Source organism: Dermacentor albipictus, chromosome 9 (assembly GCF_038994185.2).
Source record: "Dermacentor albipictus isolate Rhodes 1998 colony chromosome 9, USDA_Dalb.pri_finalv2, whole genome shotgun sequence".
Classification (NCBI taxonomy): Eukaryota; Metazoa; Arthropoda; class Arachnida; order Ixodida; family Ixodidae; genus Dermacentor; species Dermacentor albipictus.
Window position 1 is genome coordinate 100,365,737 of NC_091829.1, and position 17,869 is coordinate 100,383,605.

General features: G+C 47.9%; 1 protein-coding gene and 1 long non-coding RNA gene across 2 annotated transcripts in view; one reads left to right on the forward strand and one right to left on the reverse strand.

The window, feature by feature from the left end:
* Nucleotides 1-8,612: 8,612 nt before the first annotated feature.
* LOC139050216 (uncharacterized) overlaps nt 8,613-17,869 on the reverse strand; it is an 81,356-nt gene continuing 72,099 nt past the window's right edge. The window contains exon 3 of the long non-coding RNA XR_011508815.1: nt 8,613-8,726. This is a non-coding gene — a long non-coding RNA (uncharacterized lncRNA). The remainder of the gene's footprint in view (nt 8,727-17,869) is intronic.
* On the forward strand, nt 15,270-17,531 carry LOC139049956 (uncharacterized). The gene has a single exon (XM_070525886.1). It carries the CDS (start codon nt 15,363-15,365, stop codon nt 16,911-16,913), a length of 1,551 nt encoding a protein of 516 aa, XP_070381987.1. The 5' UTR covers nt 15,270-15,362; the 3' UTR covers nt 16,914-17,531.

A 17,869-nucleotide genomic window follows, 5' to 3' on the forward strand; every position in this document is an offset into this window, starting at 1 on the left:
CCATTTCATTATGAGGTGCGCCGTAGTGGGGTACTCCCGAATAATTCGGACCACCAGGAAATGTTAACCGTCCTCTAATGCACGGGACATAAGCGTTTCTGCCTTTCTCCTCCGTTAAAATGCCGCCGCTGGGGCCGGGATGTGAAGCTGCGACCATGTGCTTAGAAGCGCAACAGTATAGCCGCTAAGTCACCGGGGCGGATTTTTCAGTATTTAAACATGCTATTGCCACTTATTGATCTCCTCTTTTTTTAAAATTTTATTAGTCATTTCATTGCTGCCAATTGATTTAAACACACACAGCTACAGGTTTAGCATTACACCTTTACAATCTGTTCATCGCACTCGGGGCTCTATGTGCGCTCTGATGTGGTGCTGCAGCGCGCGATCGGGTCTTGCCTTGGAGGAATCATTATTGCGACAGTGATTGCCATCAGCAGCAGCCGATGGCCGCTCGAATGGTAATTAACACCGAAGTGAGTCGGGAACCGCATTCACAAAACTTGATTTACACTACTTAGCGCATCGTGATTCCGAGTGTTGCCCTTTTTGTTTTCGTAAGTATCAGACATTCGAGTTGGTTAACTTTTTGTGCTTCGGCTAGCTTCTCCCAAGTGTTATGGAAACCTAAGCAAAGTGGTTGTTGTGTGCAGAACTGTTCAGAGATCCTAATGGAAATTTTGAAGGCCTTGCGGACGAGGGTGTTCAGTTTTTCGATTTATAAATTATTTAGGTCTAGGTAAGGAGTTCTGTAGATGATTCTGCTTATGAGGAAGACTTGGATGATTCGGATGCACCTTCATATTTCAAACCGCATGTTTACTTAGCTTCCCGTCGTACCAAATGTGCTACTTGCGTGTCGTTTTTTTGTGGTTTAGGCAGGGTGGTAGGGCTCGATTCATCTTGGTGTACATGTAGGCCGAGGATTCTGAGCGACTGTAACTCAAGAATTTCCACTCCATTATTACACAGTTCTGGTTCTGGGATTTCGCCTTCAGTCTGTCTTTCTGTGGTTCTAACTTTTAGTATAGAAGTTCCAATATTTGTCGTGCGTGCACACCCCGCATGCCTTGAGGTAGTTTTCTGGTTGGCCCGCTGCTTCATGCAGTGCATCCTATTGAGTTTCTGGAAAGCCGCCTGTTCAGATGGTGATGTCATCTGCGTAGAATGCGTGTGTTAACTCCTCTATTACTACTCGCCATGGTTGCTCAGTGGCTATGGTGTTGGGCTGCTGAGCACGAGGTCGAGGGAATGAATCCCGGCCCCGGCGGCCGCATTTTGATAGGGGCTAAATGCGAGAACACCCGTGTACTTAGATTTAGGTGCACGTTTAAGAACCCCAAGCGGTCGAAATCTCTGGAGCCCTCCACTACGGCGTGCCTCATAATGAGGAAAGTGATTTCGGAACGTAAAACCCTATAATGTTTTTACCTCTATTCCGTTTAATATATTTGTTAGTTTAAGCATAGCTATGCAAAAAGGATATGCGTCATGACACAACCGTGCGGATCTCCCTTCTTCGCCGTATCAGACTTTTCTGATTCTAGGCTGCCCAGGCCCACTGTCGCTGTCTTATTTGTCACGTAGTTTTGTAGCTCTGCAACTGGTATGCTCATTAACCACAGTACGTGTCCTGGAGGTTCTTAAACACTGTCTCATGAGAGACGTTGCCAAAGAGACCTTTCACGTCGATGGCCAGGATCATGCTCTTGCTCTGTTTGCCTAGGTGATCAATGACGTCCACTGTGGAAGCAAGATCTCTTGAGTCGATAATTGAGGGCACAATTCTCTGGCATCTACGCGTTTCCTTCCATTCATTATGTACTATACGCTCGTACAGCTTGCCCTCGCACAATGTCAACGATAGGGGCCGCATACTTCCTATTCCTAGGGCCTTGTTTGGTTTCGCGATTAGGGTGACGTCATCGTGTTTCCAGATTGCTGCGATTGTTTCAGGTGTCCAGCATTTGTTGATGGTTTAGGTTGCATTTGTTTTTGCTTGGGTTGTGGAGCGTCTTGCTTACGCGGTATTCACTTGGGCTGTTGTTTCGGGTGAGCTTTGTCAGGGCTACTTCAATTTCTGCCTGCGTGATTGAGAGATCCTGCTTTTATTATAGGTTGCCTGTGTAATCTATGTGCATTTCAAAGATTTCTGTGGCTTGTGTGCCTCCTGCCAGCTTCTCATTTCCTCCTTGCACCCAGTATTTCGTCTTCGGTGCCTCCATAATTGCGAAGGAGCTTCGTAAGGCTCCTTTACAGCGAAACTGGTAGCCTGTAGTTTGTCGACACTTTCCGTGTATGGCGTTAGGCAGGCGAAAATTTGGGCAGATCCCGGAGGTAGTGCATTGCTGGCCCGACCCGTGGTGGAGGTGAAGCAGGCGTCAACCACTCAGTAAAGTGACGTCAAATGTGCTATAAACTTCAGAATTACGCATACGACATACAGAACATCAACCGTTATAATAAAGAACACGCACAGAACAAGCATCCCAACCACATAATTAATGATCAGGCAGTGGTGATACCAATGTAAGGCATGTGACGCTCCAAGTATACGTTTCCCGGCAAAGAATACTGTTCACAGCCGCGTCGACGGTAACTTGCGACGAGGGCGGTCACATCAATGACCTTTCGTATAAAAAAGAACCACTCTAGCAAGTCATTTCATTGTTGTTGCAGCACCACTATGTGCGGCGGCGTGCTGTCAAAATTATTGCTACTCTCATTAGTGCCATTACTAAAGTGACTCTAAAGCAATAATTCATGGCATACCCTCATCCGCACTTGCAGTGTTCGTTTTCAACAGCTTCGCTGGAGACCCACTCTTGCAATGCCGAGATGGTGAGTCAATTTTTTTACTTAGTTTTTTATTCCGTTGTCTTCAACAGTGACTTGAGGATGTTCCAGGTCTTGCGGTCGCCTAGAGTGGCCTGAAGTATGTCACACACCTGGTTCTGCCGTATCCTTAGTAGCTCCGCAACGCGCCTTTTCAGGACTATGTTCCGTTTCTGTTTTTCGCCATGTACCCTTAAGGCTTCTACGAGCTTCCTGCCTCTGAAGAAAGCACGGATCCACTGCCGGATCTGTGGTCAGTTGAATTTTTTGGCACATTTTTTTTCCTTTTCTGTGATGAATTCGGCGCATTCTTTGAGGTCTTCGGTAGTTGATGCGGGGACTTCTTTTGGAAGGTCCCTGATATTTGCCTTACCGGATAATAGGGGTGATCTCCTGTAAGCCACTTTTCTGTGTACCACGTGATCGTACAGATATGGTACATTTTTTAGTGTTTCTTTGAGTACTCTCAACTATACCATGAGTATTCTCGCTGTGAATGTGAGATCCGGGGTTGGTGTCCTCTGAGACACTCTCCAGTCCATGTATGGCTGTTCGGGTCGTTCTAAGTTCAGTGATGCAATCAAGGAGTGCAGATTTTGGGGTAGTTGGTTAATTCCAGCAATTGAGGTCATAGCGCTGGATTCACGCTTACCAGAAAGACGACAGGACGTGCACCAAGATGTAGGCGAGCGCATGTCCTGTCGTCATTTTTGTTTATATGAATCCAGCGCTATGACCTCAATTAGCTGATGATAGTGTGTTGTGTCGTGGACATTCGTTCCCTTCTTGTCCGTCATGTGATAGCACTAAGCCATGTTGCAGGCGTTAAAGCCCCCCACCACCATGAGCTTGTGCCCTCTCACATATTTGCCTTTTCTCAGCGAGGCATCGAAGCTGGTGAAAGATTCCCTCGGAGAGCTGTAAATGTTGAAGATATAAAGCCTTTCATTCCTCTACCTCCTGCAAAGTATCTCCATGAAGGTGTGTTTGATGTGAGTGTTAATGTGATGCTGTTGCGTAGCTCGTGCGTTTTGTGTTACCTTTTCTGTGCGTGCCTTGCGTTCCACTATCTGAATTTCGTACTCTCTGATTCTGATTCCTTCTGTTTGAGTTTCTTGCGGGGCCTAATTCTTTTGAGTAGTAAATTGCAACAGTTTCTGTCTTTTGGTTCCGGTGGATCTACAGTTTTATTGCCATGTCTTGATTCTTGTTCGCATGTATTTCCTCTTATCCTCGCGTGTGATATGTTGGCTTTCTAAGATTTCCCTTATGCATGCTTCTCCGACTGGGTAAGTCGGCTTCTTTCAGATTTCCTCAGATGTTTTCTCCAAAGCTGATGTGCGTTCCCCTACGGCTGAAGTCCTGTTGACATGGGCGATGTTGTACATGTTGTTGTTGTACATGGGCGATGGGCGACATGGGCGATGTTGTACATGTTGTACATGTTGTACGATGTTGTTGACATGTCGAGAGTTGTACTGAGTTGTCCGAGTATTCCCGTTAGGGTCACAATAGCCTGTTGTCGTTACTGCTTCAGGATAGGTTCGAAGGTTACTTGGTGCTGGGAGTTCTGTTTTATTTCTAGTCGTCTTTCAATGGTTTTCAAGTTGCCTGTTGAAGGTTTGCTCGTCCTTGCTTCTTCTGACCAACTCATGCTTTAGGTTCTCATGTTCCTTGTGTCGCTTCTCGACTTCGTGTTCCTCTGGCCTTTGTGTTGCGGGTCCCCGAGAAGAGGTATGCATAGCTCACTGTTTTTATGGCGACCTTGACCTCGATCAGGAGCGTCATCTTTCCCCAGATGTGGGCATTTCTCTCGGCGTGCTGGGGAAGCTGTTATCGGTAGTGCCCGATAGAGTATGTCAAAATTCCGAGTCTTCGTCAATGGACGAGGACAGTGGTCATTTCTTCTGCGGTTGTTCTTTGAATTGTTGATTGCTCACACAGTAACAAACATAAAAAGCAATCACATACCAGCTAGCACGAACAGTATCCTGTGAAAAAATTAAAGGGATGGGCGAGACTGTGTACAGAACCGGAGACGAACAGGAGCGCAAGACTCGAGGTCCTGGGGTCCGCAGAACCGGTGCCTCACCCTGGGCCAACGGTTAGCGCCAGAAGGTGGTGCTGCTGCAGGTCTTTGATGCGCACACTCGCTTGCCTTAATTTCAGAAAAGGCGCCTGCAGTGGTTCCATTGCAGAGGCAACATGCGGACGTGGGGGCAATGTGCCTGCTTATAAACGCGTGCTGGAGCATTTTCGCTCAGGTACGTGTCTCGGACGAGGGCAACCTTGGATGGAGTTCACCAAGCATGTGCAGATTGGCAAGCTCAGTCACTGAACACGCTATTGGAGCCGTGTTTTAAGGTCCGTCCAGCAAGCCAACAACAAAGGGCTAACAGTGGACCGGCTGCCGTCCAAATCTGTGGTGGTTTACGTGCATTTACGCATGTGTAACTTGTGTGCGACAATCTTTCATTTTCATAGTTCAAGTGTGGTTCTTCGCACGACGCGTGAACATCGCACGAGCATCCTATCCATTTAAACCTATAAAAATAAAGAAAGTTTGCCGCATTCTGGGAGGACCGCTTGTCGAGTGCCACTGGTTTCTCTTCGAGTCATTTAGTTGGATTATTGCCGCATGGCACACAAATTTTTCGACAGCATTTTTGGGTAGCTGATTAAGCGGACCGGCTCCAAGAATTACTTTAAGAATTCGCATCGCCTTAACTAGTTTCACTCAGTAGAATGGCTTGTTTCAACGGAAACGCTATAAACTTTCATCGAATGCAAATATGGCAGGCTGTCAAATATCAGGAAACAGCTTCTCCATTCGCGACTACCAGAATAGTTCAGAGCTCTTCTACCAAAGACGACTTTCTGCAGTGTCGAAACAATCAGTGGCAACCAATCTTTCGAAGCCCGAGAGCGAGGCCATGATGCTCCTTTGCACACTTTCTAGCATGGTGCATCTGCTCTGGTCATGAACATCCTACGCTTTTCTCACATAATTCTTTTCTTCCACTAGCCATGCGCTGTTGGTGCATATTGCATCAGCAAGACTCGGCGCATTGCCGCATTATTTTGCTTTCAGTCTTTTTGTTCATGTATATGGCACTTATACCAATTGCCGTCCCTTCCTTTTTAACGCCGTTTTTTCTCAGCAAAAGTGGCAGCCCTAATTAGACTAGGTAGTTTAATGCTTCTCGAAACGGACAGGGACGCAGCATATCGTAGTGCCAATTTAGAAGCCAATAGATGCCCACCAAGACAGCAAGCCACCAAGAATTTATCAAGTCAGCTTAGTTATCGAAGCGTGCGAAGACATTTAAAATAACAATTTCGGAAACATGTCCCTGCACTATCAACGAAAGATTATCATAAAAAATCATCATCCTCATCGTTGTCATCATCAGCCTATCTTATACGCACTGCCGGACGAAGGCCTTTCCCTGTGATGTCCAATTACCCCTGTCCCCCGAGATTCCTCATTTATTCGCCCCACCTACTGCGCCCCCCTTTTCTTGCCACCTTGCCACCCATTCTGTAACCCTAATGGCCCACTGGTAATCTAACCTGCGCATTACATGACTTTCCCAGCTACATTTTCTTCGTGATGTCAATTAGAATATCGGCTACCCCGTTTGCTCTCCGATCCAAACCGCACTCTTTCTGTCACCTAACCTTACGCCTACCATTTTTTCGTTCTATCACTCGTTGCGCGGGCGTTTACGTGTTGTTGAGCTTCTTTGTCAGTCTCCACTTCGCTACATATGTCAGCACCGGTGAAATGCACTGATTGTACAGCTTTGTTTTCAATAATAATGAAAAATTTCCTGTCAGAATCTGGCAGTGTCTGTCGTACGCGTTCCAACCCATCTTTATTCTTTTGTGAATTTCCTTCTCATGATCAGGGTTTCCTATGAGTAATTGACCTAGTTAAACGTACTCCTTCACATACACTTGAGGCTAACTGGCAATACTAAAGTGTAGCTCTCTTCGCCGGCTATTCATCATTAGCTTTCTCTTCCGCATAATATTCTTCAACCCCACTGTTACACTTTCTCTGCTAAGGTAATCTTACCAGAGAAACTGAGGTGTGAAGTGAGAAAGCGAGGTGTGTGTGAAGTGAGAAAGTAATGTGAGCAATCTTCAAACTGAAGATTGCTCAAATATTCGTAGTTGATGCTCACTCCAAAGCCTTCCGTGTTTCATAGCTTGAATACTTCTTCCAAGCACACAGTGAATAGCATTGGCGAGATTCTGTCGGCTTGTTTGATCCCTTTTTTATAGGTATCTTCCTACTTGTGTAGAAATAAGCTGGGTGTGGAAGCTATGTAGATATTTGCGAAGATATTTACGTAAGCCTCCTGGACGCCTTGATTACGTAATCGCTTTATGGCTGCTGGTATCTCCACTGAATCAAATATCTTTTCGTAATCTACGAAAGCCATATAGAGAGGCTCATTGTACACTGGGGATTTCTCAATTGCCTGATTAATGACATGGATCTGATCCATTGTAGAGTATCCCTTCCTGAAGTCAGCCTGCTGGCTTTGTTTAATAAAGTCCATTGTTGCCCTTATTCTAAGTGAAATTATATTAGTGAGTATCTTATATAATACTTGGAGTAAGCTGAATGGCCTATAATGTTTCTTTAATTTAACGTCTCCATGTTTTATGGATGAGTATAATGTCGGCATTCTTTTAGTTCTCTGGGAAAATGGCGCGCTACGAAAGATAAGATAAAATGAAGCAACAGTTTGACTTGCACTGGTTGCTTTGTTTGCGTTATATTGTGTTTTGTAAAGGGACCAACCTAGCGTAATGTGACTAGAAGGAAAAATAAATATTTTCATATGCAATTTTTTTATACCCAGCTTACCATTGATAAATATACGGTATATTCGCACTTCACACAGTTTTTTAAACACTAATTCTGGAAACGTTACTTCAATTAAATCTCTGCACACAAATTACCATGGACATATCACGACCGAAAGTGGCCCGGCTTCTCCCGTGCTACCAAACATATATTTTCGTTCTTCAGGGAGCTGCACACAACGCAAGTCCCCATTAGATTGCGTGAAGAAAGAAGCCCGACAAAAGATTCATATAGGCACCCAGATGTGTCTAAAAAAGGTTGAACAGCCAATAGCGCTTCGCTGTACCGCGTGTGTTGTGTGGAAAGCTGAACAAATAATGACACTGCTGCTTTTTTATTTCACGTCGTAATGATGAAGTGTAGAAATAGTAAACTGGATTTGTATTGACGACTTTCTTCAATTTTTAATGCAAATTTGTTTCTCAATGGTTTTTTAATGTAAGGATGTTTGTCAATAAGCAGTTAAGTAAAATGGCCAGTGCAATTAGCTAACTCATTATTCTCATGATTTTACGAGTGAGGTCCGCTGGTGCAAGTAATTCATCTGCAGTAACATCATTCGGGAAAAAAAGTGTGCAGAATTTCTTCTAAAGTTGTAAGAAATTATGAAATAGCACACAGAAAGAAACACGGAGTGCATATTTGTAGGGCTACAAATATAAACTTTTAGTTGCATGCAGTTGCACTGTTTTAAAAGTGTTGCTCAATATTCACACATTCGCACCGATCAATGTGAGAGGTTTAGAACAGGATTGGTTTAACACGATTACGAGCACCGCTTTTTACGGTATGTTGCTTTGGATTGTGTATATTTGTTTGAGACAACATGTGCGTGGTCATCTCAGTTGAAGTATAGAACGTACCTGAAGAAATACAGGCAGAAAGCAACACTTACCACATTGTGTTTTGTATGGGGTATAAGTTTGACTCTTAAAAAGACATAACTTGATTTCATTGTTCCCACACCGCTTCTTATCCTTTATACACAAGGAAATCCGCATTTCTTGTGCTGGAAGAGAACACAGCTTTACTCTCAAAACATGGTTTTATTGTCATCAGTATTTTCGTCAAAAATAGAGTTGTTAGAGTAAGCTTTTCGCAAGTCCACAAGGCAGGCAAGGTCACGTGGGAGAAAATAGCGTTACTCACTTTACTGCGACGCTATTTATCAAGCGAACTTATTTGCAGTCAATTCGAAAAGCAAGCATCACCAGTGAAAACATTCAAGAGCAGATTTGTTCAAACTTACACAAATTTTTTTTCAAACCTCCCACATTTCCGCAAACTGCTGAGATTTAGGACTGCCGCCTACAGTAACCCAGTGAATATGACATCGCACTGCTGAGCTCGAGCTCGCGGAATGGATCCCATACGCTGCGGCCACAGGTTCATGTAGGCGTAATGCAAAATGCGCCTCTGTTTAGATTTAGGCGAAAAACACAGACTCCCAAATGGTCAAATTTTTCAGGAGTATTCAGTAATGGCCTCATTTATAATGAGCTCGTCGTTTTTACTCGTATAATCTGTGAGTATAACAAAAATGAAATCTACCTGTGTGATGATTTGTGGTATTAGTACATTTTGTCTGCTCCTCCTTTGTGTGTCTGTGTACGCTGCTGCTACGCCATAATTGTTGCCATGTACCAAAAATTGCACAAGCTGAAGGCAAATACACTGCCGAAAATTATATATTATTGTATGCTCCAGCTAGGTTTGCTCAACGCACGCAGTGTTCTTTGTAAGGTACAGTTCTTTGAAGATATATTATGGGTCTTATCATCCACCTGTTTTAGTGATCACAAAAGTCTCGCTACATTCTCATCTGCAAAATTATGAAATAGTGCCGCCTTTCTACACCGTAATGTATAGTCACGGGGTGGCAGAATTGCAATTGAGATCGAAAACTATAACTTTGCCAGCTTATATTGCAAGAATATAACCCTGGGTGGTGTTTGTGGACCTCCGTATGCTCCTCCTTAATACATGGAAGCGCTATACAATTACTTGTTGCAAGCTACCAGTTCGTATTGATGCATTCTTATCACTCGTCATTTCAACTTACCAGGCAGTAACTGGTCCATTCTTACTCATGACCGCAAGGATTTTAAAAATGCCGAGCCACTACTACTAGCTGTGTTTACCTTTTCCTTAAGCCAACTGGTTTCCGACGGTGCCAGGATTTCTAGTTCTGTTCCTGACCTTGCATTTGTAAGCAGCTCGCTCCTAGACGGCTCTGTTAGTGTCAAAGATAGGACATCTGACCCCAAGTTACTCGTTTTAGTGTGTCCTATTTCTGTCTCGCTATCACCAGTTAAACCTTCCGACACTTATATCAGGGACAAATGCCTTTATCAGAGACCACAAGCATGCGCATGATGATCGAACCGAAATGCAAGATTAAACGCTGCTGTAAACGTATTGACAAGGAACCATGTCCAGGTATAGTACACACTTTTCAGGACAAATGCACGTAGCAAAAAACAAATTTTTTTCTTACGCTCTGTAATCTTACATGCTAGAACAACTCGAAAAATTATGGCGCCATTTGTGAAAAGATGAAAACGATGTCACATAGACGAAAGCATTGGGCGTAGGTGTTGATTTTCCATGTGTAATTTCTAAAAAAAATCTACGCAATCTTCCGGTCCGTTTTTGCGCTGATGACGTCGCACGCACACAGGCCATCTTATGCTCTTCTTAAACCGCTGCCTGATGTAAACATAAGCATAGATGGCATTTGAAATTTTTCGCGTAAATTTTATATAAAAATCACCCAGTCATGACGAAATATTTAACGTATTTTTAACAGATATGTGACCTGGGGGCAGAACATTTGCATACTATATTGCTGTGGGTCAATTGTTACGCGAATGTAGAAGAATGTGCTGAAGTGTAGGTTTGACGAGAGAAGGACCAAGTGAGATCTACCGTCCAGAAGGTTTATTGTTGCTGCCCTATATTTAGTCTCCTCGTACGTAATGTAAATAAACCAATTTTTCTATTATCTCCCCGTAACATCTTGGTGGAAAAGCTGGGTACATCACGAGCCCATCATGGAACTTCGCAGCGGACACTTAGTGGGCCATTCGATCTTGTCGACTGAGAGTCCCCCTGATTCGGTTTCGGCTACCACAACACCGATTAGCCTTGACCCAACTCCGAGATCCTCGCTCCTTTTCTGGCACTGACACCACGGGCGTCAAAGACAGGCTAATCGAATACGAATGAGTCAGCAAGCACAACCGATGGGACATGACTAAAATGCAGGCTAATATCACCTATTACCTCAAAAGAACTGCCCGTGTTTGGTTTCAAATACACGATGAGGAATTGTCCAATTGGGACACCTGCAAGTAAAAGCTGCAGGAACTATTTCAAGAGCCACTTGGGCGGCCAGGATACCACCAAGCAGAAACATTCATGCCGTGCCCAAACATCTACTGAACCGTTCGTTCTTTACGTTCAAGATGTATTAGCATTCTCTCGGCGGGTCAACGACAATATACCTGAAGCTCACAAAGTCAGCCACATTCTTGAAGGCATCACTGACGACACCTTTAATTTACTAGTGTATAATTACTGCTCGACCGTCGATGACATTATAGGAGAGTGCAATTCGTTCACACTTCGTTCGGCTCCCTAGTACCACCGCTACCTCATCGTGTGAAGATTTTCAGCCGCCTGGTGCCGCAAACTTACTGCGTCTTGTCCGGGGCGGGATTGAGGCTCCGTCTTCGTCGGTTCCTCAGCACCGTTGTTACGATGAGCCCCGCCCTGGAGTATCTTTGATTCAAGCTGTTATACGCGAAGAGTTGATAAAAGCGGGCATATGTCCCATCTGTGCACAGCGTCAGCAATTACGTTCAACTTCCCCGCCCACAATCGACTTACCTCGGAGACCACAACCCAAACCAGTCGAGCACACATGACGACAATTCAATATGTTTTAAATGCAATTGAGTGTGTAATATTTACCATCACTGGTCGCTATGGTTGATTTCCATCTCCTCGTCGCGCGTACACTTGCCGCCTACGAAGAGAGCCGGTCCTCGCCCTTTTACGCCCTCAATGACCCGCTGTACTATAATATTGCTGCTCCGACTCCACGCTGCGGCTATCACTCGCTGTCCCCACAGGACCGGATTTCTCCCTCACCAATTGCCCGTCACTCGCCGTCGCTATACCCTCACTGCCCCACTTTCAAAAAACTGACCAGGGCAGCTCCCGGAAGTGATGCTGCATTTGCCAACCAACCCAAAAACCCTCTTTTGATCCTGGCCACCTGAAAAATCTTCTGGGTGTAAAAGTGGATCGCGTGCCTGTTTTGGTGCACATAGACATCGGGAAAAATGATTGGTTATGAGCGCGTGCCTTTCTCGTCGTCTTCGCAAGGTTCTAATGCCCACGGCGTCGCCTGTCGTTCCTGTTCCCGACGGCGGTACATGTTGCGTCATTGGCATGTGTACTTCATCTGTAAGCTTCGCTAGCCACTAGATCTCAGTTCTATTCCCCATTCTGCACCAGCGTTCACACCAAGTCATCTACGACCATGACTTTCTGAGTACTCATTCTGCCCTCATCGAGTTCTCTTCAGGATTTTTGCAGCTGGAACTCCGTTCTGTGCCCGATCTGACCACCTAGTCACCGCCGCATTTATGTATCACCAAGTTTGTTCGTCTTCGACTAGCTACCGTGACGTATGCAACACTGAGCTCAAATCCCGCGGTTTGTCACGACAACTACGTGATCTCTCCTTCCCTGGGTGCCATCTGACAAGGTGTGTAGCCGTGCCTCACTCTGTTGTAACTGTCCCCGCGAACAGGGAATGTATCCCCAGCCTTAACTTTAGACGCACACCACAATTGCTTCGCGAAGGTATTGTATCGTTTGTAGTGTCGACAGAGTAACAGCCTGGACAAGTTCTCAGCAAACGAAGACACCCCAGCATTTCAACACAACTCATTCAACACTTTCAGCACAACTCTCCCAGCAGTCCGGGAGAGTTGTGCGAAGTCGTCAGCCCTGAAGCAACTCTCCAGGTGACTGACCGTCTTCTAGCGGACTGCTCCTGTAAGCGAGTAATCCAAGCCACAAATTATCGTTCATCTGTGACGTCTTCTTTAAAATTCGCTTTACTATTTCAACGCCTTTTTCTGCGAGGCCATTCGAGCGAGGAAACCACGGGCTTGACGTAATGTGTTTAAAATCGTACTTCTTGGCAAACAGTGAAAACTCATGACTCGCAAACTGCGGACCATTTTCTGTGCACACTTCAATAGGTATTCCATACCGTGCAAACACTGCGCTGAGCTATTGCACAACTGTGGCCGTCGTTGTATCACTAAGAAGTTCCACCTCCGGAAAGTTGGATAACGCGTCAAAAACACACAGGTACGATTTTCCGGCCAAATGAAAAATATCAACACCTACTCGGTACCATGCATGTTCAGGCAGTGGGCGGTCCATGAGCGGTTGACTTTGCTACCGATATGCATACTTCTGACAGACTGCACACCTCTTGATGTGTGCTTCAATGTCAGCATTGAGACCAGGCCAAAACAGCAGCTTACGTGCTCGTGATTTGCATTTATTTATTCCAAAGTGGCCTTCGTGAATTATTCGAAGTAGCTCAGGGTGCATGCTAGACGGTATCACCACCTTGCATCCATTAAGCAACACACCACTCAAGACAACAAATTCACTTCCGAAGGATTTTAAGTGTCTGTCATATGTAAGTGCCGCGCGTCGCCCCTAGAAGATCGAAGCGGCCACTAAGCGCCGTGAACGACGAGATAGACAACGGGTGCACGAGCACGGGTGCACGAGCACGGAGCACGAGGGCGCGCTCGCGGTGTTCGATCCAGGCGGGCAGCAGCTCCGAGCTCCTGGGCGGAACGAGGCGAGGGTTCCTGCCAGGCGAGACGTCCGTGGCAAGGCGCGGAGGACCGCGGAGCCGAGCGTGGACGTCCCAGGGCCCCTGCTGCCAGTGCTCGAGACGTTGGCTGACCCGAGGGCCGCCGGTCCCTGAGCTGCCGCACCTGAGCGTGCCGAGCAGCGTTTCAGTCTGGCACAGATGTTGCTGTGCTAGACGAGGTCCTCACGTGTGACCGCCGCACGTGGATCGCGAGCGGCGCACGAGCTGGGCACCGAGGTCGTGCTGGACGTGCTACAGTCGCACGTCGGTCGCGAGCGACGTCCGAGCCGGACATCGAGGACGTGCGGAGCAAGGCGTTCCCTGGCTGCTGCCACTGCGGCGTCCGAGCGTGCCGAGTCTGGGAACCGTGCTGAACGGGGCCCGAGCGTGTGGTCGTCGCGGCCAGCTCCAGCACGGGAGACCGCACGGTGCCGTGACCAGCGAACTGTGAGCCGCGCAACCCGGGACTGTCTCAGCCCGTGGACACACGGACTGCAGTTTCTGTATATATTCTGGCTGCACTCTCTGTACATATTCATATGTTAAAGCTTGCTTTGAGTTTTATAAACGCGTATAAATGACTCTCTGTCTTTCTTCCGCCTCACTGCGCACTAGCGAAAGTGCCGAACATTCCTAATCACCACAATTTCTGGCGTCCGCGACAGGACTAAGCTCTAGTTCCATCCTTAAGAGCCGCATTTCGCTTGTGTGCAGTGGTCGGAAATGGACTGGGAGAAATTTATTCCGACAGGCAAGGAGCTTGGCTTGTCCGGTAAAGAATTAAGAGAGTGGATTGACCAGCAGCTTAATAGAGAACGCGATAAACGTGCTGAGGACAGGGAAGCAGCGCGAGTAGCCCACGAACAGGAGATCGCTCGACTGACGGCGGAACGAACTTTGCTAGAGACTAGATGTCGTCTTGCAGAGCACGCGTCTGGGACGGTCGAAACCGGAAGCGAACGCGCGGAAAACAGCGGTGAAGCCTTTAGAAGTCCCCACAAGCTTATTCCTCCCTACAACGAGAGCCGCGACGAACTCGACGCGTACATACAGCGCTTCGAGCGGGTAGCCACGAGCCAAGGATGGCCAAGCGACAGGTGGGCGCTGTCATTAAGCTTGTGTTTATCAGGCGAAGCCCTGAGCGTGATCGGACGCATGGCTGCGGAGGATGTCACAGATTATCAAAAGCTGAAGCAAACTTTATTGCAAAGGTTCCGGTATACGGAAGAAGGATACCGTCAAAAGTTTCGGGAAACAAAGCCTGAGAATTCCGAGACAGGGCGGCAGTTTGCTGGTCGACTGCTTGGGTACTTCGATCATTGGCAGCAGATGGCAAAAACAGAGAAAACATATGACGGATTAAGAGATAAGATTGTTTCTGAACAGTTCTTGCTACGTTGCGATGAGAGGCTCGCCATCTTCCTGAAAGAGCGAGGATGCCGCGGCCTCGACAAGCTAGCCGAAGCGGCTGACCATTATTTGGAGGCGCAAAACCTGACAAACCTCGCCAGAGGAAAAGAAGAGAGAGGGATTAGTAAAATAGCCCTGCAAAGCAAGAACTCCGAAACAGAGGCCAGGAGAGGAAAGGTTGAGTGCTTCCTATGTGGCAAGCAAGGACACCGTGCTGCAGATTGTTGGACGCGGTCAAAAGGACCGAAGTCCTTGTCTTGCTGGAAATGCACGAAATATGGACATAAAGCTGACGAGTGCCCGAACATAAACGGCAGCAACATGGAGGCGTCTAGTGCCATTGCTGGCTGCGACCGGATACCTGCCGGCCGGTACGAGGCAAGTCCGGCTCCTACCACTAAATCTGAGGAGAAAACGAGGCCCCCTGTAAAACCATATGGAGAAGACATCTGTCTTGGTCTTCAGACGCAAGAGATGCCGACGGTAAGCGGATATCTCAATGGACACCCTGTGTCGGTGCTGAGAGATTCCGGCTGCAGTACTGTGGTTGTCAGGCGTTCGATGGTGCCGGAAAAGAATTTCACCGGTATCACGCGTACCATTTACCTTCTGGACGGTTCGTTTAAGCGGCTTCCAGAGGCAAAGGTCTATGTAGACTGCCCCTTCTTCCGAGGAAGGACACTGGCACTCTGCATGGAAAGGCCACTCTATGATGTTGTTCTTGGGAACATCGACGGGGTGCTCTGCCCTACTGATTTCAATCCACCACATGACCTGTCTGACGTGTCAAAGCGGCACAAAGACTCGGCGACAGCAGAGGAGCCTGTTCGGCACCAAAGCGTGTGCCCGGATAGAGCTACCGTGAGTGCTGCGTCAAACCCTGCAACTGTGTCGACTGAGGCAACCAAGCAGGAGACGGACCCGTCTACGGAAGCAAAGGATGAAGGTGCTACGGAAAGAGATGGAGAAGGCCAGGCGGGCAAGAGACGAGCGTCCACACGGGCTAATGGGCGTGTGAGTGAAGACAGTCTCGGTCGCCGTCGCAAGCGGCGCAAGCCCAGGAAGGAAACGGAGAGACACAGCAAAAGTGTGCCCGAGGGCATTGACCGGAAAGGAGGAACTCCATGTCGGGGTGGGCTCCGTTCTTACCAACGACGCGTCCCTCGGGACCATTCAGACACAAGGTCACACATTGATGTTGCTGAAAGCATCCCCGAGTCACATTGTTACGTCTCGGCTGATGACACGTGCAAGTGTTCATTGTACATTGGGAACATGTCAAGCCAGGTGACCAAGGATGAAGTTCGTGCCCTGTCAGATTCCATCCGCAGTGTCCGCTTTGTAAACAGGCACAGTGCATTCCTGGATTTTGAGAGCCCAGAAGTGGCTACTGCACAGCTGGAGCTCCTGCGCAGCAAGCAGCTCAAGGGGAAGCCAGTGCAGGTGGAACCTACCAGACCCCGGAGCAGTTCCACATACAAGCCAGACCGCCTGCTGTATGTGCGAGGGGTTCCTGATGACAAAGGCATGGATACCCTTGGATCCCTATTTCCTGATGCCTTGCTCATTGACCGCCTTGAAGGCAAAGTGCTGCTGAGATTCAAGGACCATGAAAGTGCCATAAGTGCCATAAAACAAGTTATTGCTCGTGATGGGACAAACTACAAGTTCAGTGTCATAATATATGGTACGCGGGAGTGGAAACATAAACATACGAAGACAGTGCGCCGTGCGGGGGCGAAGAGGACAGTGAATCTTGGCAAATACCCGCAAGAGAGTCATCATCATCATCATCGACGCCGGCTTGGGAGCGTCGGCAGTGGCGCCTCAAAAAGCGTGGCGCGAGAGTGTGGCCCGTGGCCCGTGGCGTGAGCAGTGCGCGAGGTTCGGCGGTCGACGGAAAGCAGCTTCCTCGCTGGGCGTCTGGCCCATAGGAGCTATCGCCGGCCGCGCCAATACGCCACACCTGAAGCAACACTGTCGCCCGCTGGGAGGTTACCTCGCCCCGCTCTTCCGCTGGGCACTGGTCCAGGAGGGCTGGCGGTCCGGAACCGGGGCGCTCGAGCGTTCGGGTGAGCGGCCACGGGGCTACCCCGCCAGCTGTGGACGCGACCCGGAGACTGCGGCCGGTTACCTGAGCCCCGCGAGGCGGTCCGACCCGGCCGTCCAACCCGGCTGTCCGACCCAGCTGTCCGATCCGGCCGTTCTACACGGCTGTCCAACCCGCCGGCCGACCCTGTTGTCCGACCCCGCTGGTCACGGCTGTCCGACCCGCCGGCCGACACTGTTGTCCGACCCCGCTGGCCAGCATCGGTTCAACGAGGTCTCAGACACGGTGACATACGCTTCCGCCGGAACTGTAGGCCAATCATAACCCACCGAGCCATAGATATAGTGCATGTCGCCTATGAGGCATTTTGGGACATTGTCACTTGTGTGTGCCGTTATCTGTGTCGTGTACGTCAATACAAGTCTGATGTGTGTTTTTGCTTTCGCGTGCTGCTTCTCCCTTTTCTGGAGTGATCCGGCCCAATAACATCACATTCAGCTTTGCTAGTGTTCGTCCTAGATGGAACCGCCGATGTCCACCCCGAACAGTGTGGCGCGAAGGGTAGCGAAAATGTACAGGATAGCGAAAATGTAGGCTCTGACTACGTGAGTCGAATGTGAATTACAGCGTGAAGTGTGCTACTGCATTTATTGCGTTTGTGAACACTTCAGGAACAACTACTGCGCGTGTGGAAAGACTTTTTGCATGTGAACACATGGCGCCTTACAGACTGTGAACTTTGACCATGTACGTGCTTTGGAAAGTTGTTTTCATGAAA